The sequence below is a fragment of the Nothobranchius furzeri genome, chromosome 12, assembly GCF_043380555.1.
Source record: "Nothobranchius furzeri strain GRZ-AD chromosome 12, NfurGRZ-RIMD1, whole genome shotgun sequence".
In the NCBI taxonomy this organism is placed as follows: Eukaryota; Metazoa; Chordata; class Actinopteri; order Cyprinodontiformes; family Nothobranchiidae; genus Nothobranchius; species Nothobranchius furzeri.
In genome coordinates, this window is record NC_091752.1 from 70,675,444 (window position 1) to 70,698,121 (window position 22,678).

Here is a 22,678-nt window from a genome sequence, read left to right on the forward strand (position 1 = left end):
CCTACATGTGTAGCTCGCGGGTGACGATGGATGAAGATATCGCGTTAGAGTTCATACTTGTTTAATTATTTATGTTAATTCTGGTGCCTGTAAGCAGCTGAAACACATCCTCACGTGCTTGTGGATATCATATCATGCATATGGAGACATGACTGTAATAATAAGTAAAGGTTATCAGCTGTAGCTTCAGTGTGCTCATAGGAAACGTGATGAAAGAACACAAACCACATTTCTCTTTATGGCCTATATAGTTGTTATCATCAACGTTACATGACTTACAGAATACATGTGACCAACTAACATTTCATGTTCTACCACCGGATGTTTGGATCAGAATATGAACCAATCAGATCTTAGATCAGGTGAGAGCCAGGCGTTTCCCGTCATCCTCTAGGTTTTGCAGCCGGTGGAGAGCAACTGCTCCAAAATCTGCGGCCGCCTTGATCTCACGAGGTTATCGTTGCCTACGTAGGCACGACGTCAGAGCAAGTCGGCGTCAAGTCGGACACGAATCTAACCGGCATGCACCGCTCGCCGATCACCGCTGGTCTAATCTGGGCAGAACCGGCTCATCTCGAACACGGCCAAACTCACCTCACACCGTCCAGTTTGTTCTTTAAAGCTTCTATTTACTCCACCGTGTTGACGTATTTAACACGTTTCCTCTACGCTGCAGGGGTTAAAGTTTACATCACGGAGTAAAAGTTCGGCAGACGCGGTTGTTTATATGGGGGGGGCACCTAATAAGTTTCTCGCTTCTCTCCTTACTGGTTAAACACTAAATTACAAAGCCAGGTCACCATCAGCCCGTGAGTTTGCAGCCTCCAGTCATGCCGATGTCCACTCTGGTTTTAGATCTCCAAACTCATCGCGATCTTACTTCCAGCACTTGTTAACGACGATCGCTGAACTGAAGAAGCTAAATGCTATCATTGTATTAGCTACTAGCACAGTAAACAGCTAATGCCGTGAAGCAGGTGGAGACCTCCCTCCCACCTGGACCACTAAACTGTCCAGAGGGCTTCAGAGCGATCTCCAGTCAGAAGCTGATCAACTTTCTGCCTTAAAAACCACTGAAACCAGTTTCAAAGCCGTAGCTTAAAGTGTTAAAAGCTCTTCAGGGTTGCTCTGGATTGCACGTGTCATCACTATGAAACGGGGGGTCCGTGGCATAAATCCTGTTTACGAACAAACACACGCCAAACGGAAAAAGGAAAAAACATCACTGCCGGCTCTTTGCCATGTCTGCACTGACGTAAGCGCCCATAAACGCGTCTCCCTCCCAGTCGGACCCAGTCAGATCCATTCTGCGATGGGCTCTGGTGTAACCGTGCCAGGGGAAGGCTGCGTCGCAGAGTCAGGGCCACGCCCACAGCAGGACAGGAGCGTTTGCGCCGCGTCCCCTGCCCGATGCTGGACTGCTGAATGACTTCTGGGATGGGGGTGGGTTCCTCCTGCTGCAGTTTGCTAAATGGTGACGGTTGGGTTCAATGCCTTCCTGTGAAACGTCATCATCCCTGAGCGACGGACGCAGGAACACCGGCTGGTGTGTTTACACATGCAGGCCCTTGTTCTGCCCTGCAGTCCTGCATCTGCAGCAGGGTAGTAAACCCTTCGGTTCCACGCTCGGGTGCTCTTCAGCTTCGGTTCTCCTGAAATCGCCGACCCGTGACGACCCGCTGCGACCCAGGCCACACCGTCCTTCCTCAGGACGCTTCAACGTCACAGAGAACCCTGAGGCGTTGGCGCTCAGGTGAGGGAGTGACTCATTTAAACACGTGGAACCGTTTTAAACCCACCGACGAAGCCGCTCAGAGTCACGCGTGCCTCCCCTCCTCCTTTTACCTTCCCAGCATGCCGAGCAGCGCACCAGCGCACGAAGCAAGCTCTCAGGAGCCACAGCCATGGCGCTCTACTAACACCTCTGTAGGAAAACACAGGAAAGCAGCTTCCTGTCTGAGTCCAACACAGAGAAGAAACCCAGTGGCTCCTGGTGAGGACCGGTTGCTGCTGCAGACACGATTCCCTTCAGCTACCAGGAGAAACTGCAGCAGGCTGCTGCCGTGCCCAGCGCTTCCATTAGCCCGATAACTGGAACCCATTTAAGGTGGAATTCAATCAGCTGAGATTTCAGAGTTAAGCAAACAGACGCACGCTGCTGCAGCTGGCTGAGCAGAGCAGAAAAAGGGGCGGAGCAGAAATTTATGGAGCTGTCAAAACACATGACAGGACACAAACGCCGAGGTGTAATCCCATTACACCAAACGTGGCTCGGGGCTGCAGCAGCAGAGCAACTTGGCTCGACTTGAATCTGCTCGTGCTTGCTTTGGCTTACCCAGATAATAAATCAAATCACTAATTATCTCCTCAGAGATCTGGAGACATCTTCATTTGGTTGTTTTTCTTAATCCAGAGGTGCGAGCGACTTTCCTGCGGGTGGAAACCAAAAGCCCACCGAACCGCTGAGCGGTGACATCACCAGGGCAGTTGGTGAACGTGAGCGTTGCACGGGCGATTACCAACGTGACCTCGTGTGACTCTGGTTATTAACATGTTTGCACATCCACCATTGTATTAAGCTGTAATCTGAGTGTAATCTCCACAATCCAGCTGCTCCTTGCAACACGAGGAGAGCCGGGGGGGGGGGGGACACCTTGCTCATGGTGACAGGTGTGCTGAAACGCAGCAGGGTTTGTCCGAGTCGCTCTCCTGTTCTTCGGTGAAGAAGGAGGCGTTTTAATCCGGCACTAACGCTTCCAATAAAAACGATTGAATTCCAGTTTCATTTAGCAGCTTTAGTCTGATTCATGGTGAGAAAACGAAGCACACAGAACTCCGTTTTCCCTGAGCGAGTGAACGCACCGCAGCACTCTGAGGTGTGGGAAACGGTGTACATGTTGTGAATCCCACTGAACTGGCACGTGCAACACTTCAGTGCAAAGGTGCATCTCTGTTTAATCAGATTAAGTCTGAATTATGTCTGCGTTCACGCCGGTTTCATTCACTATCCGCCTCCCCGCCGTGCCCTCACACACGTCTGGAACGTCTCCTGCGCTTCGACTCAGATAAACATAAAAACAAAGACTTTACCGAGCGAGGACGACCCAAACCGAGCCGAGTCGCACGATGTGAACAATAAACCGAGACGAGGTACAACGTCAGCTGCTGCTGTGCTCCGTTCGGCCCGTGCTAAAGCTGCTGCTGCGTACGGCCGGAGGTGTCCAGGCAGGAAAACGAGTTCTAACTGTAAGACCTGACGATGCTAGCTGCAGTTTTCTGCAGATACAGGCGAAAGGAAGCACGAGGCCGTGTCTGCTGCTGGACAGGAGTCGTGTTAGGCTAGCAAAACTAAAGTAAGTGAGAAACATCCAGAGATCCTTAATCTGCTTTACGAGGACCAAACCCTGATTTTATCTCCTGGACTAGGAACACGGAGTGCTTCGTTTCTAGATTTGCATCAACAGGAACGTCTTGTAACCCGTCACATCTTCATTTGAGTCCTCAGCTGGGTAAACACTAGAAACCTCGAGGATCGCATCCTGGTTGTTCCCCAGCCCAGACAACGGACAGAACAAGCCTGAACTTCTGACTAGAGGCTCCTGCAGGACGGTCCGACACCAAACGCTCATTTCTGCTCCGACTGATCCAATCTGGACTCTGTCTCCGTGTTTTACTCACCCACACACCGACAGGATGAAAACCCTAACCCGGAGGCCCCGAGTGATACTGAAGATGTCTGACTTAGACAAAGACGTCCTTAAGCCACGCCTCCTCAGGACCCAACATCACCCGCCCAGCGTGACTCAGGTGAGAAGCACATGCTCGTCTGACTCTCCTGAACACACACCGGCTTGTTTCGGGCACCCCCTGATCTTGCTGCACCTCCTTCCTACGCTCTGCAGAGACTCTGCTGCTAGCGGGCAGACTTAAGCGTGACTCCTGCAGGCCCCTGTGTGGGGGACCATTGTCCCTCCGTCCTCCAGGGTGTTCTTTTCTTTAACGGCGTCCCCTTTGAACCCGCAGCCAACTGGAGCCGTTTGAGCTTTTCAGTCCACACTGAGGCGGTCTATGCAGCGATAAGCCAGCCCTCATTAATGTGTTGATGTATTCTGACGTGTAGCTGTCCCGTGGAAAACCTGTTGGCTTCTGAGCGTTTCTTCAACTGCAGCAGAGACAGACGGGTCTCTGTGCAGAGTGAGACACGCATGTCTAGCCTACCTGGGCGCCTTGGAGACGGGAGGATTGTCGGGCTTGGTTGAGGCAGCAGCGCTCGGCTTGGTGGGCGTTGTGTTGGCAGGCTTAGACACTAGAAAGGACAGGTGTTAGGAGAGGACAGGTGAGACAATAGTCCACAGTGATGGTGTCCTTCAGGACCAGCTGTGTGTGCAGGCCTTCTGACGGTCTTCATACCAACCTGGAGGCTTTTTAGCGGCTGCTGCTGAGGCGCTGGGTTTCACACCGTTAGCCGTGGTGGGTGTTGTCCTTTTGGCTGCCGGTGCTTTGCTTGTCGCCCTTGCACTGTTGGCAGCGGGGCCGGCCCCCGCGGGCTTCTTCTCCCCTACTTTAGTGGTGCTCTTGGGAGCCGGGGCCCTGGCTGCCCCGGCTGGGCTTTTGGAGGAGACCGAGGTCAGAGGGCTCTTTTTGTCGGAGGCAGGTGCGGTCTTCTTAGCCACTCCGTTAGTTTGAGGCTTGGTGGTGCCATTTGAGATGCAGCCCTGGGTCGTGGTTGGCCGTGGGCCAGACGCAGTCTTGGTTGAGCCCGCCGTGGTGCTGGGTTTTGTCTTCGCCAGGGCCTTGATGGTCGTCTTAGCTTTGGTGTCTTTTGAAGCCTTGCTACCGGGTTTGGCAGCTGGAGTTGCTTCGGCCTGCTTTGGCTGCGGCTCCACTTGACTCGTCTCTCCGACAGGCTGCTGTGGTGAGTTCTCCTCTGACGGAACGGCAGCCAGTTGGGGCTCCAGCCCGGTGGGCGGCGCTGCCTCCTCTACCGGATTGGATTCCAACGTTTCCGTGGACTCCAGCGCTGTTGTGGCGACCCCGTCCGGCTTCATCTCCCCTCTGGATGGGTGTGTTCTGTCTCAGCGGGGCAAGGCTAGCTGCTCTGACTCTCACAGGAGGACCAACAGCTGCAGAGGCTCTCAGAGGACAGCGAGGGGTGAAAGTCTGAAGGGAAGGAGAAGAAACAAGACCGTCATCAGCAAGACCAGACACGAAGAGCTGTCCCGTCTCCGCTATCAGCAGGCAGCTCTGGAATGATGCTAGCTTTAGGAATCAGATAAGCACCTTCCATCGTCTTCATCACACACACACACACACACACATATGCACACGGGCACACACACACACGCACGCACGCACGCACGCATGCACACACACACGCATGCACACACACGGGCACACACACACACGCACGCACGCATGCACACACACGCATGCACACACACACATGCACACACGCACACGCAGGCACGCACACATGCACGCACACACAGACACACACATGCACACACACACACGCACACACACACACACACACACACGCAGGCACGCACACACACAGACACACACATGCACACACACACACACACACGCACGCAGGCACGCACACACACACACGCGCACGCACGCACACAGACACACACACACACACGCACGCATGCACACACATACACGTCTTGCCTTCACAAATAAGGGTGTACAGAAACACAAAAACATCCCAGAAGAGATGTTTTGACTCCAACTTGCTTTGAAACGTTTTTGTGGAATTATGCAAAAACATTTCAGAACAAGGACGTTTCTCATATTTTACACGTCTTGGTTGAGCTCCACTACCTCGCTGAGGGGACCAATCAGAGAGCGGCGCAGCTGTGTGGCAGATGAGCAAATGTACATAACTTCATGCGTTTTGCCTGGAGTCCAGTCGAAGTGTCGTGTATCCGTGCATTTTATCGGGTCGGGGGAAAAGCAGACGCGTCTGCTGCTGATGGACCAGCTCGCTCTACAAACAGCGCTCATATAAACCCATCTGTGTGCTAGGTAACAGCCTCCCTCATGCCACACTTACAAGCTCAGTGACACAGGTGGAGCGAGGAGCGGCGATGGGTCTGGCATCAGTCACTAGTGTGGAAGACTAGTTCCTCTAGCTCTTTTAAAGGAGGTGTGAACATACTTGCATGCAAATAGCACACGGACTCATGCAAATGCCATCTGCAGGAACGTCTAATGAACTTCCTACTGGAGAAGCAGAACAGACAGGAAAAGATGGAAGGCTTGGATATATTTGCTAACTGGGTCGGGCTGTACCTAATAACCTCAAAGATAAAAGGAAATTATTTGTTGCAAGGCTTCACAGCTTTTAATAAATAAATAAATAAAAGTCTAATGGAGAGTCAGTCTGGCTTTAGATCAACGAGGTCAACATCTGGCAATAATAATGGCAGAAATAACAAAAACATGCTGACCTGAAAGACGCTTGACACATAAAAGAGCGTTACGCGACGTGGAAAGGTACGGCGCGACGGCTGAAGCTAACAGTTTGAAAAGTTATCAAATGGTAAATGGCCTGTATTTGATATAGCGCCTTCTAGAGTCCTGGAACCCCCCAAGGCACTTTACAACACAATCAGTCATTCACCCATTCACACACACTGGAGGTGATGAGCTACGATGTAGCCACAGCTGCCCTGGGGCGCCCCGACAGAGGCAAGAACTGGCACCACGGGTCCCTCCGACCACCACCAGCAGGCAAAGTGGGGTAAGTGTCTTGCCCAAAGACACAACGTCAGCGACAGACTGAGCGGAGCTCGAACCTGCAACCTTCCGATTACAGGGCGAGCACTTAACTCCTGTGCCACCGTCCCCCGACAAACGGGGCAGTGCAAATCTGTATGGTGGGGTCCCACAAGGTTCAGTACTAGGTCCCAAAATGTTTTGTGTGTGTGTGTGTGTGTGTGTGTGTGTGTGTGTGTGTGTGTGTGTGTGTGTGTGAGAGTGTGTGTGTGTGTGAATAGAGTTACATCTGAACAGGAAATTGAATGTAAATTAAAGGGTGGGACTGGAAGAGCTACCACTGCCTCCCTTTCAAACACCTTCTGTTTCTGGTTTACAGCCCATTCTGCTGAGAACGTCTTAGTCAACATTTGGGTCTTCTTCTGTTTTGCTGACATTTTGATTGTTTGAAGCAAAACAAAAGACAGAACCTCAAAAACAGGAAGTCTGACTGGAAGAAAAGAGTCGGAGAAGTGGGAACGTTCATGTAGGAAAATGAGACAGATCTGTGATTGGCTGTTCTTTCTTGACACCGATATCTGATGAAGGTCCCAGTTCTCCCAGCTGCTTTGAGTGAGGCTCATAGGGAACGGGGGGAGTAACAGGAAACTGGCCTGTCAGAGTTTACCAACAGACTGAGGAGCCGGCTGAGCAGGAAGCCGAGCGGTGAGACAAACACTCGGGCAATGCGGAGGCCAGCCCAGAGGAAGAGGCTTGGCCCATGGAGCATGGGAACAGAAAGCGAAGGCGGGAGGGAAACGGCAGCTAAAGACGTAAAATGAGCTCACTGTTGGCTGCTGTTTCCTGGTCCGAGTGTAAAATCCAGACATCACTTGTGATCCGAGTTTCCACTGTCCTCTAAAACTCTGCACCCGCTAACTCGTCTCCTGTAGAAGAGGGCAGAGGGCTTCTTATTCCCGTGTAGGCTTCGTCATGTTTCCGTCCCTCGTCGGAGATCTTCTCCTCATCCTCCAGACTATACCGTACACATATCCAAAGCCTTCTGTCATTCTGAACAGACCCCCCTGTCTCCAAACCATTTTCACCTCCTCGGTTCCCTTCTCCCCCGCTGCTCCAGCTCTGCATCTCCTCCCCTGTTCTCGGTTTGCCACAGCACAGATGGCTGCAGCAGCTGAGCAGAGCCAGAGGGGGAAAAGGGCTCCAAGGATCCTAAAGGAGCAGGCTCAGACATCTAGTCCAACAGGCCAAACACCGTGACGGGTGGCTGCACCGCCGCTCACAAGGGGCTCACAAAATGTGGACAGTTGATTTAATTAAATTACAACCAGTGGGAGATTTTTCATGAGGGCGATGAAGGAGGGCATGAAGCTGGTGATCATCGAAACGAAGCAGCTGAGGGTTTAATCCAGCTGACTCCACGTGCTTGTGACGCCCATCACCTATTCTCTTCTCATTTAGCCGAGTTTTGCTAACAGAAACAAACCAGGAGATGAAAGCTTTCGATGTCTGCGTGTTTGGAAAGCTGTTGTATTATATAATCATTAACACTTTGATGATGCTTTATGGCAGGTCATTCGTGCGTTTATTGCTTTTGCTGAGAGCCGTTCTCCTACAGTAGGACTCACCAGGCTGAGAGGTCTGTGAGTTCACTTAAATTATTTAGTATTTTCACATAATTATTGTTATTTAGTTGTTTTACTACTTAGTCCAGGTCAGACGACCTGAAACAAAAACCCGAGTCGCTACCACCTCCATGACTGAACGTTACCGTGGGACGCCGAGCCCCGTCCAGGTTTAATTCCCTCTTTCCGTAAAACTGAATTTAGCTTCTGACCTTCCCACAGAAAACTCAAGTGTAGCCTGACTTCCCGTCCGCCTGCTGCTCTACCAAGCACCGAACGCTGCTGACGTGCTTGCTGGACAGAGTAATAAATCCTGACTGCATGTCCGTAGCCACAGGAACATGGCTGTTGCTGCTGCTAGTCTCCAGACAGCTGTGAGATTGCACTTCTCTCCGGCTGAACGGTTCAGGCACCCAGAACAGCGTCATCGGGACAATCAGTCACTGGGAAGCAGAAACGGGCCTCAAACCGGGCCAAGAATGTGCTTTTACCATCATTCTCCACAAACACGGTAGACGCCTGGAGTTCCTCCAACATTCATCAGCTTTAAAGCTTTCCAGAGTCCAAATACACGGCGCTGCTATTGAAGAGGTTTCGACTGTTTGCTTACCGTAAGTGAAAAAACTAGAGTAAAACTAATGCATCCTTATGGACTCTTTTCAGCCAGGTCCTTGCTCTCAGGAGACCTGAGACGATCTATCAGCAACAAAACACTCAGTTATTATCTCCAAACCTCGTCTGGCTGACAAAAGTCCAACTTCAGCTGAACAGAAGCAGGTCAGGTCTGGAGAACATGGCCTACGGGGGTAAAAACACAAGCTGGGGCAATCCAGGTGCTGGGCGCAGAGAAAGAACAGAAATATTATTGTTAATGAAATTATGGACGTTTCCAGATGAGTCAACCCAACATGTGGACGAGCATCCACTCTGCAGGAAGCAGGGGTGAGGTTAGTCAGAGAGAGACCGCTGTTGGTTCAGGACAATGATCTAGACCAGCTGCAGACCTGCAGGTCGGCCCAGCCACGCTCTAGTGTAGCATCAGCTGGTCCACCATTGGACCAAGCAGTTTTATGTCTCACCAATCACAGCCCTCTGTTGGGCGAGCTCAGCACCAGAGAAAAACTACAAAGATGGCGTAGGTGAGTTCTTGCTGTGTCGTATCTCTAATTCCATGCTGTAGTTCTTTTTTAAAACACAGAGCAGTTTTGGTACCTGTTTTCCGTGCGGCCCCGTGCGCGGGAAAACAGGTACCAAAACTGCTCTGTGTTTTAAAAAAGAACTACAGCATTGAACTACAAAGATGGCGCTGGAACGGTGCTGTTTGAAATGAGAATGGCATCAACAAAGGACAATGTAGACTTGGGCATTTCATCGAGTCAAGAGCAGATAGAGGTGCTTAAGTCCTTTATTTAGGGTTAGGGTAAGACAGACGTCCCTGTTAACCGACATCTGTAGCGGTGAGAATGTCACATGATGGGGGGGGGGGTGTAGGATGAGGAGCATTTCTAAGAGGTTATGCAGGCATAAAGCATCTAGTTTTTCAGATGTCTCACCAGACGGAGTTCATCCATTTTGGTTTCACCCTTTTGTTTTTATAATTCATTATATGAAGTGTTTTTGCCTTTTTATGAAATCATTGGTGGAAATGTTCAGAAACGGTGTTTCCACAGGTGCTGAGGCAGTCTTCAGGTCACACCCCAGCCACGCTGTCTCGTTTGGGGTTGTCACGGTAACCGGTGTAGCGGTAAACCCCGGTAAAAAGTTGACAATAATAATAACCATCTTGTTTTTTAAAAACTATATTATCCCGGTGGATTAGCGTGGCTGCGGTGTAGGCGGGTGACCCTTACCAGCCACCGTATCATCTGCTGACGTTGCGCACTTTGTTGTTTACAACCAAAACTTTCTTGAAGCTAAAGCTGAAATAATGGCCAAAGGAGGAGACGGCAGTGCTCAGGACATTTATTATCCCTCAAAGAAGACAACGTGGGAAGTACGGGCATCTTTTGGATATTTGAAGAATGCCGAGGGACAGCTGATAGAAGACGGCTATCCTGTTTGCAGCACGAGCAGAAAAAGTGTCTGTGAAAGGCAGCAACGCTTCAAATCTCATGACACATCTGCGTGACCATCACCCACAACTCTACAGTCAACGCAAGGCAAGCTAACGTTAGCGTTTTAGCTAAAATGCGTGATCCGAGGATTTGGGTTGAGGGAGAATGCAACGAGTCGCTATATAAAGCAGCCGCAGCGCCGCTACCTGCATATAAACCGTGTCGCGGACACCGCCATGTTGAAATGACGCTATGCATTACGGGGCTCCCAGGGACAGATAAGAGTTGGTCTCTCTCCGAGAATAATTATGAATTTAACAACGATTACTGCCTGATGACATTTTCCCACATCTGCAAAGCTCACTGGAAGGACACAAACCGAGGACGATACTTTCCTGATATAGGGTTTATTACTCAAGTAAGGGTAAAAAAGTATCTGAGTAGAAGGCTACTTGAGTACTGAGTATCATCTGGTCTAATATTTTTAAAATGATGACATCAAACAGACATAAAATAAGAAGTTATGGGCAAATATTGGTATTTTAAAGACTAAAGGGGAAAAATGTAAACAAATAAACAACATAATTACAAAATAACACATTTTAGGCTAAATTTAGACACAAACTGAGGACAATATTTCCTGATATACAGGGTTTATGTAGTTGTCTGAAAATGTAACACGTTTAAAAACATACCGTGATAATGCTGAAAACCGTGATGATTTTGGTCACAATAACGTGAGGTTAAACTTTCACACGGTGACGAGCCTAGTCTGGTTACAGATGTAGCACGAGAAATCCCTCCGATGAGGATCAATAAAGTCTGACCTCGTCCCAAAACGAGCTGAAGCTGAACGAAAGCTGCAGCTAAGAGCAGCGTAACAAAACACCATCAAAAGAGACGTGTCCTCTCCGTCCAGCCCAGGTTCATCTGTGCTTGTGTTGTAATGTCCACTATCCTCCCTTTGGGTCCCGATCATGGACTGTGGCGGCCTCCACAATGTGGCCGTGTCATGTGCTTACAGCTCCCAGGCAGCGTCCCACTCCAGATTCCCCGCGAGCTTCAACGACGAGCTAAACAGCAACGAAACCCCCACAAAAACTCAGCTACTCAAACAAAAACCTGCTGTTAAAGGAAGGAGCGCGATCTGGGACTGCATTTGTTTTGGGAAGCACACTGGCTAACATCCAGTATTCCTGGACACATGAAAAGGAAAACCTAAGTACACCAGCTGAGACTGGAGTACAGAAACACTTTAAAGGCAGAGGCCGACCTTTCGTTGCTCCGAGCGGTGAGCTAACGAAAGCCAAGGTGAGCTCACCCTCTGAGGCATCATCCCTTCTTAATCCCCTGACTAGGATGTAAACATGCGAGTGTTTATGCTCCCACATGAGCGAGTATTCCAGACACACCTCTTTGTTTAGGCCAACGCTGTCAGCGGCTGGAAGGCATCCAGTTCTTCAGAGAGATTGCTGCTTTTCTGACCGTCTAGACACAGAGCTGCGGTTCTACACCTGGTGTTTCTGACCCATCTGTGTGAAGCATGGGTCCTGATGCCGGTACCGGCGAGCTAGTGAGGAGGCAGACAGGATTATGTAGCAGAGTTAAAGGCCAACCAGGTTCGTGCTTCCTGTTCGTTACGGACTTTTCCCGCCGAACTTCAGCCCTGCGTTCACACAACCATGAGCACAAAGACAAACACACGCGCGCCTTCTGAGAGCCTTCTTCTATCCTCGGGGCCTGCTCTAAATAGAGGAGGGATTGTGGGGGAAGGAAGCGGGGCTGCTGATGCCGGCGGGGGCGGGGCTAGACACACAAGAAAGATGCAAAAAGAGAGCGAGCTTGTTTGTGCAAACCTCAGACTGAATTACCCTAGACGAGTCGGTTCCCTCTGTGGACAGACCCAACCAGAGATGTGACAGGGTGTTGCAGATCTGCTGGTCCAAGGCAGCTGTAACAAGCATGAGGTGACCTCTGACCTTGTGATTGTTATGCTTTTCATCTCCACCAGGGGTAAAAACGTGATTCTAAGCCATCCTGGTTGCTTCTTACACCCAGGAGCAGTAAGTCCAATCTAACAGTCATCCTTCTACTTTTAAATAATCCTGATTATGAGCAGATTTTTACTGTCTAGCCTCGGATTTCCTTGTTTAAATCTCTAAACTTGCGTGTTTGATCCACAGCTGCAGCAGCACTCGTCAGCGGGCAGGCGGAGGAAACAACTCCTGTTTCTGACGCCGTTTTTCCACTGAGCTGTGACCAAAAATGACCAAAGATGGTGGCTCGTGTCCATGCATCACTCCTCCTCCCTCTGCCGAAGAGGACAATGTCACATTTAAGATGCCTCTGCTTGCCGGAACAGAGCCTCAGATTGTCCATGCAGCCCACTCTTCATCGCGTCAGCGACCATCAGCCAGTCGGACTCGTGGTGGCCTTTAAACTGGATGTTTGCGTGATGACGCCCTTTTAGAGATTGTTTTCTGATCTAATGTTCAGCTCTCCAACGTGATTCTAAAAGAGGTGAAGAGAACAAAAGTTTAAAACTTTATAGAAACGCTTTTACATCCGAGAGGGTCTCTGAAAAGACGACTACTGACCAGAAGACATGCTAGAAACCAACTCTGTCCCAGATAACAAGTAGAAGTTCTGCTTCAGACACTGAAACCAGTACAGTAGACCCTCCTAAGAATAAAGCCTGATTGGCTGATTTACCACCACAGTCACGTTTTTGCCGCTACTAATAATAATTACACTTGTAAACGAGGCAAAGACACAGAGACTAAGGAGGAGGAAAGCTGCCACTGACTTCCTAAAGTAAAGTCCCACAGCTGGATCTTTCAATGGGCCTCAGCCAGATGTTGGAGCAACAAGCTAAAGCTTGGTTTATGCTTGACGCATTCACTTTCCGCGCGGTGATGCGGCTCGCGGATGGAACGCGCTTCACAACTCGCAGCGTTTATGGTTCATGCGGCTCGTCTCTGCGGTGAGCCAATATTCTCCCAAACTGTAGGGGGCAGCATGGAGCTCTACGGCATGCATCCAACACTACACCATAGTAGAAGTAGAAATTACTGTTTACAACACGGCACTCCAGCATTTTTAACAGCGTCCTCGTCTTTTCCGACAGTGCGAGCTATTTCTCTCCAAGAATTATTAACAACATGTTGATCACGGTGATCTCTGAGAGCTGAATCATACAAATGTCTGTATTTACGAACCTCTGCCATACTAGTTCTTGCCGGTCCGCCATGTTTTTCCGCGTCCGACCGTCCGCGTGGTTAGAAATTTTCCGAGGTGCGCGTTGCGGAAATTCTGGGCCGTGCGGAGGCGCGGTGGAGGGGCGTGGTTGTTAAAATGACGCAAAATGACGCAACTTTTCCGCGCGGAGCCGTGCGAACCTCGCGGACGCGTCAAGCATAAACCAACCTTTACAGCTGCATGAGTCAATGCTAACAGAAAAGATCATGTCTGAAAGCCATTTAAAGGCGTGGAGCACTCATTTAATCGGTGCATTTGCAGTGGTTTCTCGGCGGAGTGAATGCCTTATACGTTGTACTCTGGGGAAACAAAACCCAGGCGCACTATTTCCAGGAACCAGAAGTGAGCCACATCACAGCCGGGCTTGAGACGGCATTATTAGGAGGTTTCCTGATATGTGGACATCTCTCTTCTGATTGGCTAACAGCAACACGACTCTACCACCGACTCTGTTTTCTCTCCAGCGTTGGTGTTTTATCTCCACAAATAACACGAGCCTGGAGGAGTTCTGCCGTGTGGTGGAGCTGCTAATGCTAGCACTTAGCTTCTACTAGCCGAGAAGTTCTCTGCTGTTTCCTGGAAGCTAAACCAACAACAGACTTCCCCGTCACGAGTCCAGATGGATGAGTCCATGAATGTTGAGCCCTTTTCGGATTGGCATTCTGGAATATGTGTGGACAATTCAGTCCGGTTTTAAACCAGAACTGTGTTTTCAGACACGCCACTTTTGTACCTGAACTTGTCCTTTCGGCTGCCTTCACACAGCAGGGAAAAGTTCCAGAAGTCTGGGGGGGAGGGGGTGGGAAGGCTGTACCCGGATATTGCGTAAGCATAGTGCGGCGGGCGTACATGCGTCATTTACCCTAACAAAGCTATTCAGTCAAACATGGCCGACGAAGAGATAGAATTCCTCTCACTGATCGGACTTATGTTAAGCATTTGGGTTGTCACGGTAACCGGTGTAGCGGTAAACCCCGGTAAAAAAGTTGATAATAATAATAACCGTCTTGTTTTTTAAAACATATATTATCTCGGTGGATTAGCGTGGCTGCGGTGTAGGCGCGGTGACCCTTACCAGCCACCGTATCATCTGCTGAAGTTGCCGGCGGTACATGCGCACTTTGTTGTTTACAACCAAAACTTTCTTGAAGCTAAAGCTGAAATAATGGCCAAAGGAGGAGACGGCAGCGCTCAGGAGGACATTTATTATCCCTCAAAGAAGACAAAGTGGGAAGTACGGGCATCTTTAGGATATTTGAAGAATGCCGAGGGACAGCTGATAGAAGACGGCTATCCTGTTTGCAGCACGTGCAGAAAAAGTGTCTGTGAAAGGCAGCAACGCTTCAAATCTCATGACACATCTGCGTGACCATCACCCACAACTCTACAGTCAACGCAAGGCAAGCTAACGTTAGCGCTTTAGCTAAAATGCGTGATCCGAGGATTTGGGTTGAGGGAGAATGCAACGAGTCGCTATATAAAGCAGCCGCAGCGCCGCTACCTGCATATAAACCGTGTCGCGGACACCGCCATGTTGAAATGACGCTATGCATTACGGGGCTCCCAGGGGCCGATAAGAGTTGGTCTCTCTCCGAGAATAATTATGAATTTAACAACGATTACTGCCTGATGACATTTTCCCACATCTGCAAAGCTCACTGGAAGGACACAAACCGAGGACGACATTTTCCTGATATAGGGTTTATTACTCAAGTAAGGGTAAAAAAGTATCTGATTAGAAGGCTACTTGAGTACTGAGTATCATCTGATCTAATATTTTTAAATGACAGACAGACAAAAAATAAGAAGTTATGGGCAAATATTGGTATTTTAAAGACTAAAGCGGAAAAATGTAAACAAATAAACAACATAATTACAAAATAACACATTTTAGGCAATATTTAGACACAAACTGAGGACAATATTTCCTGATATACAGGGTTTATGTAGTTGTCTGAAAATGTAACACGTTTAAAAACATACCGCGATAATACCGAAAACCGTGATCATTTTGGTCACAATAACCGTGAGGTTACATTTTCACACCGTGACGACCCTATTAAGCATAATTCTGCACACACGAAGATGCATAAGAGACCTGGATGATGACACTCAATGGTTAATAAAGGAATCACTGAAGCGGTGTGAAGCGCTCTGTCGCATGTCTAGACGGTACCGTAGGAGGCGAGCTGTCATGGTTCGCCGCATGCTACAGGAGCGAGCTATCTAGGTGCGCACAGCGTCCGCCGGTCCCCTCCTCCTCCCCCTCCTCCCTGTCCGGAACTCGATCTCACCAGTCTGAAGCTGCCTCCCAGTCTGTGACAAGTCTGGCCCTGTTACTAGGGGCTTCGTCCGGTTTAATTACGGAAAAGTTTATCCGGATGTTTGTGTTCAGACACAAAGGTCTTACGTACAGAGTCCCGAACATTTCCGTTTTTCATGGCCTGTCTGAAGGGGGCTTTAGTGACAGGGTGACGTAGATCTGTCAGGCTTTTCTAATCCTAGTTTCACCTTCTGCTTTCTAGCAGATGCTACTGCAGGAGATAGGTGTAGGAGACTATTCTCATGTTCAGCCTTTGTTAAACACTCAAGAGTGACCCGCTAGAATCAGAAATAATCATTAAAAATGGATTTTCAGAGTTCCACACCTCTAAAAACTGTCTCAACGTTAAACTACAGTCCTGAGATTAGGTCAACACCTCCGTCTCAGCTTCAACCGCTTCAGCTTAATCACAACGTGCATGTCTCCCAAACATCACCCGAGCCGAGGTCAGGAGTCTGCCTCCATATCACACACACACACACACACACACACACACACACACACACACACACACACACACACACACACACACACACACACACACACACACTGGTGAATAAACCACGGGAGGCTCGACTGAGCAGAGAGGAAGATTAAAGAGGTTCTGAATTAAAGATTGAGATCCCCCCCCCCCCCCCCAAACTTCTACAGGATGATGCAAAGAGAAGCAGAAGCAGAATAAAAGTGCTGCTCTCACTGTTTGAATCCCTCATGGTGTTTGTGCAGCAGCAGCAGCAGCGTGCTGGGAGCGTTCCTCTAAAAGCTCAGACCCGCTGTCCTCCAGGCTGTAGCTCCATCCCGACTGGGACAAAGGACGAGTCAGACGGAACAGGATTAAAGTCCTCAAGCTGAAGGAGGATTTTTGTCATCCAGCAGGTCTGCTGTAGAACCGAGCAGAAACGATACCCGTCTCAAAGATCAGGGTACCCTGTCTGCTCGTTTGGTGGTTGCCAGTAAAATTCCCAGATGATGTGCATTAGTTCTTCCTGCCACCTGAGCTCCAGTGGTTCTCTGGACCGATCCGGTCCTCAGTAAGACAGCATGACAAAGCCAAGGCTCTGCTGAAAGGATGGAAGGAGTCTTTATCTGTCTCTTCGTGTCTGGGGCTGCTGGCAGGTGTGACAGCGAGCAGCAGATTGTGTGACCGTCACCTGGATCACGGACATGTGATCAGGGAGGCTGGCACTAATCCTGGGGACTCCTCCGAGCCTAAAGCCGACATGTTACAACTCTGACGAAGACGTGTGTGGTTTATTATTGCACCAATAAACACTCCTCACCCGAGTGCTCCAGCTTCCTTGTTTGTTTTTTTCACGTTACAAACACCTTTCCCAAAAACACTGTTAGTTAGGGTGGGTTCTCTTTTACTGTTGGAAGGAAAGTTTAGCTAAAAATGTGGTTCTGAAACAACTATTGGTGTTAAGGTTCTTCCTGCTGATGGAGGCTAGGGTTCTCCCTGCTGGGGGGGGGGGGGGGGGGGGTCTACGATAAAGCCACTGAGCTGATTGTTGCAGCGTTATTAAAAATGAAAGATGTGAATTTCCAGCTGGAATCACACTGAATGACAAGCATTTCATAAGACGGGAGCTTGTGTGTCTGATGTTTTTATGCTGTTTATGACATGCTTTGCTTTGATGGTGTCCAAACTGTACTGAGCGAAGTCAGATGACTGCTGATTGGCTGGGGGTGGAGTCACTTGGTGCCTAAAGCCGGGCGTACACTGTGTGACTTTTTCACTCGCAGCGTTCAGCTTCAGCTCACACTGTACGACTTCCTCGCAGGGCAGAACTCACGAGTCATGTGCTCACACTGCACGACCCAGTTCTCGGATGCGACCTGACTGCTCACGCTGTACGTCTGGTAGCAACACGTCGGCCCTAAAAATATACTAAAAACAGCAGTTTTTACACAACATGTCAGACTTTTTTGTCTTGTTTTGCCTGTTGTCCTTCGGGAGTGCTGCAGGAGGACACACAGGGATTTATGGGGGTTGGATGAGGAAAACGAAATAAAGAAAGTAAATCTGTGTTTTGTGATCAGTTTAGTTTGACATGAACACGACAAACACGCTTTCTTGACAATCTTTGTGAGTAAAAAAACGTGTAGAAACAAAAACGACCAACGTGTGTTATTAGGGAAATAGCGAGCGAGCGGCGTTGATGCAGGATTGCGCATGCGCCGTGAGCGGTTCTGATACTTTTTGGGTCGCAGCACCGCTTCAACAGTGTGATACCCTCACGAGGGACGAGCAAAATATCAAACACGCCAGAAGTCCGTGCGACCTCACGGCTGCTGATCGGCAGCTGGTCACGTGGTGTTAATCGCCTCTCGTAACCCCCTGTACACGACGCTCGGCGCAAAACTCGCCCCGATGTCGTGGATTCTCGCACGAGTGGAAAATCGGCTCAAAAAAGTGAAAAAGTCGCACAGTACACGCCCGGCTTAAGAGTGTTCTGCTGACAGAGCAGAACGTTCCGTCCACCCAGCAGAGACTTTTCACAGAAAACTACCCAAACCGAGTCGGCACTGTAGGTGCTAGTGGAGAAGAAGCAGGTATCTTAACTCCCACTAAAGTCGTCTCACCATTTAGAAAAGATAAGAGGTGGAAAACTGAATTTTGCATCTCCAACTGGTCACCGCCAGCACCAACCCAACGAGATACCAGATTAAGGTTTAAGCCCCACAGTGCTCTTAATAACATCAAGGCTGATGCACACAAATTACACATAAACACTGTAACTGTGTGCTTCCCATGCTGCGACCAGGCCACGAGAAACTCGGCCCCCTGGGGACACGCAGATTAACACATGACAGAGCTCGTTAACCCTGGACAAAGAGAGATGCTAATCTGACACGGTCGGCCTCCACCATCCTTAAACAGTACAGAGACACATTGAGAGTGGCAGAAAAGGAAAACACGAGGGAACAAGGGAGGTATATGTAGCAGTAAGAGGCCTCGGCTTGTCCTAGAAACTAGACAATACTGTAGGGAGGCTGGGCTAGCGGTTCCACCGGCCCTCCAAACAATGAGCGTAGAGACAGAACCCCGACACGACTGTGAAGGCCCAACTAAAGCCTGGCTGACTGGCGTCGCCTGCAGCGGTGACCAGCAGAGCAGCGCTAAGCCCAACTCCCTGGATATCGATCGCTCAGGAGAAAGTAGCAGGCAGCTCCACAGATGGCCAGGGCATGCAAAGAGACAGCCAGAGGAAGTGCATTAGTCAGACAGGTTCCTCTAATGCTGTTATCCCGCTCCCCTGGGACAGAAAGGAGACGGCAAGGACAAGATTTTAGAACCAGACATAAAGGGGAGGGTGGGTCTAGAGGAACAAGCAGGAGAACGTTCAGAAAAAACACAGCAGGACAAACACGGAAGAGCGAGAACCCCGCAAAGAAACGGCGGCTAATTTGTAACTTGAAGAGCTGCTGGATCATCTCCATAATGGGCCGTCTGCCCATGAACAAGCTCCTCTCTGGGGGTAAATGAGATCAGGAAAGCCCTGGACCAGCTGGTGGCTTGGATCAATGACACCAGACAGAGCAGATACAGAGATGGAGGAGGCGGGTAGAACCGGAGCATCTGGGTCGGACAGCGCTCCTTTCGGACTGTGCACGTCGGTACGGACACCCGCTTGCAAAGTACGAGTGGAACAACTGAGTCTGTAAGAGGATTAGTGCTCCTGTTTGAAGTGGAACACGGCCCGATCCAGGTGGAACCTGATCTCTAGCAGGACAGCAGATAGGTCAGATGGTTGACCCGATCAACCGTAACAACTACATCACAAACTACCATCTGGACCAGGTTCTGATCGCCTCACAGACAGCAGGAACCAAGCATGATGTGGTCCGGCTGTAAAGTCCAGTCAGGCTGGAGACCAGATCAGCTGCAGGTCAGATGTTGAGCTTCCTGAAACCTGGGATGGCCCCAAAGCTCACCCCCGCCAAGACTGCAGCAGACAAAAAGAGCAAGCATGACCAACACATTTAGGCATGAAGCCTAGTGTGGCAAGGTGGAGAAACGAGGGCCCGGGCGGGATTCGACCCCCAGACTCCCGGGTGAGTCACGCGCCCTAACCGGTCAGCCAAAGGGACGTCCCCTTGGCCAAGTGGCCAGGGCGCATGATCAGTCGGGACGCTGTGAAAGGACGCTCACACTGCCACACTAGCAACGGCGCTGTGAGCCGTGTCCACTATCCGTCCTCCCACCAGGGGAATTCAGATTGTCCAAACAGAGCTAATTACTGCAGCTGCCAGCAAACAGGCTCAAAACTGCCCCACCAGTTGCCGACTGCACTCGCTGACAACTGTGACACCAGCGACCGCGGCTGCCACCGACACGGAGAGCGCGGACGACAGCAAAGACTATCTCTGCCTTATCTTTCCTGGGCAAATGCACTGTGGTGCACTGCAGCTTCCTTCAGGCTCCAATCAGCCAGACTACAGCAGGAAATGCAGCCAAGCATTAGGTTTCTGTTGGCGTTCAGATAATCTGAAAACAAGAAAACGATTGTTTTAGTGGATTATACGGAGGGCGGTGGTCATTTCTAATGATGTTTGAGAGTGTGAGGGCTGCAGGCTGAGAAAGGCCTGATGACCAGAGGCACAGCGCTGCCCTCGTCACCGCTCCGAAGTTCAGAGATGGAGGGGGATTTCATTGTGAGTCACACTCCCTCCAACACCAGTCCTCAGGCTAAGGGCAAGCTAGCACAAAGGTCTGTTAATGCAACACCCATCTCCCCTCTGAAGGCTGAAGCATCGGCCAGCTCGGAGCAAAGCGGCTCATTAAAATGTAAATATCCTTAAAAAGCCGGTCCATGGACTCCGACACCGTTTTACGGCGTGTTTGAAACCCACTCCTCCCCCTTTCCTCGTCTCACGTGGCACGTTAGGATGGAGATACTTACATGTTTAAATCTGTAGCGTCTTCGAAACAAGTGGCGCGTGAATCACTTGGCAAGTTACCTCTAAATTAATACATTCATCAGTGTCAAAGTTAAATGTCAGAATGACTCAAAACCAGCTAAACTTCAACAAAGCCGCACAACAACAGGGCTTTAGTTTTCATCTGTAAGGGGTGAAAACGATAAAAATGCATTCATGCATACATCTTTTAGTACTAGCATCTATCTTTATCAGGGCTTTCGTTTAGAAAAAACAGAAAGAGGCGACTCCACAACCAACAGACAACGTCCTGATAACAACATCAGCTCAGCCTGATAGAGCGGCTAGGTCAGGAGGCCATATTGACTCAGCTGGACTCCTAACCGTAACCCTAACCCATCCCATGAGCGCTTCCTGGGAGTTACAATCCATGTGGTGGCTCCTGAGGTGCAGACTACAGACACATGAACACGCCCACGGAGACAAGAGCGTGATTGCCTCTCGCCGGCGGGTGATAATTAACGCCCCACAGCAGAGTGAGGACTATGTCACTCGCTGAAAATGTTCTTCGTTCTGATTGCCCGAGGAAGCAAACATTCATCTCCTCAGAGAGACGACGCAAACCAGAACACCCCAGCAACACCCAGTCCAGGGCGAGGAGGAGGCTCCTCCAGTCGTCGTAGCCCAGTTCCTGCAGCCCCTCAGTGACAGGGATCAGCTTCGTTAATGAGCTGTGGGTTGTAATAAATCCTCTCTACTTCCTGAACACCTCACGGCAGCCATCTTTCAAACTTCCTCCTAATTACCTTCATTCAAACGGCGCGTGCCTCTAATGGCAGCTACATTTAATTTCACGCAGCTGCATTTTAGGCTGTTTGTCATCTCACTGCCTCATCGGTGAGTCAGCCATTAGCACGGGGGGAGGTAGCCCACGGCTTAGCCCACTTCTGACTTCGGAGTGTTGGACTGTCTCCAAACCCCGGTGGGGCCAGACCCTAAAAGCGCCTGAGGATGACATCATCGTCATGGTGGATCGCCATCCTTTATTGGCCAAGCCTGCCTCCACCGAGGTCACAACCCTTTAGATGAGTCGTGCTTCTCCTCAGGAACCCAGATTTTAGGTTTGTGAACAGTTCATTCCACATTTTGCACCAAGCGTCAGGAGCAGAACGCCGTCGCTCAATCAGGAAGGTCATTTGTCTGGATGTGCTCACAAGGAGGCAGCTCGGGATCCCCTCCAGCCATGAACCACAATAGCTGATCACTTTGGAGGATGCTGACATTAATCACCTCTGATTAAAGGAGGGCCAGCTGGGCCCTTAGAGACATTTCAGAGACTCCCTCCTGCATCTGAGGGCGGTGCTGGAAGTTTTGTTTCACCAGGTTCAAAATAAAAATCAAGACTGTGTCTAGCCCTCCTCCAGAGGCGGCAGAAATAAGTAATTCTCTGCTCTCATTACTTAAGCCCATCACAGAACAATGGGAGAGCGTGATGGAGGATGGAGGAGGGGAGGCAAGACGGGAAAAGAGAAAGTTAAAGGAGACAAGATGGCCCCACGAAGAGGGAAAACGCTCTCATCCTTTTAAATACGCACACACGAGATGGTTTTAACAGATTAGCAGGTCTGCGGAGCGGCTCCACGCAGGCTGCCACCGCCCCACCAACCCGCCTTCACCGGAACCGAAACACGGAGCGGCTCAGGGACAAAAAGATGGGATGACACCGAACCAGAACCTCGTTTTATTCAGATTTACAAATAAATGCTCCAAATTAGCGCCCGCTCTTCTTATAAGCTGTCAGTAAAATACTCAAC

At 49.9% G+C, this 22,678-nt stretch overlaps 1 protein-coding gene across 2 annotated transcripts in view; it reads right to left on the reverse strand.

Annotated features, from left to right (window-relative positions):
• The window catches only part of prr36b (proline rich 36b), a 33,570-nt gene that overhangs the window by 9,943 nt on the left and 949 nt on the right, over nt 1-22,678 (reverse strand). The window contains exons 1-3 of one of the 2 annotated variants that reach the window (XM_054735796.2): nt 16,681-17,423; nt 4,415-5,160; nt 4,219-4,306 (exon numbers count right to left, since the gene is read on the reverse strand). In XM_054735796.2, the coding sequence (XP_054591771.2) occupies nt 4,219-4,306; nt 4,415-5,048 (722 nt within the window). In that variant the 5' untranslated portion in view covers nt 5,049-5,160; nt 16,681-17,423. Of the gene's footprint in view, nt 1-4,218; nt 4,307-4,414; nt 5,161-16,680; nt 17,424-22,678 lie in introns of those variants that run through there. The other variant, XM_015976690.3, reaches the window with a different exon arrangement.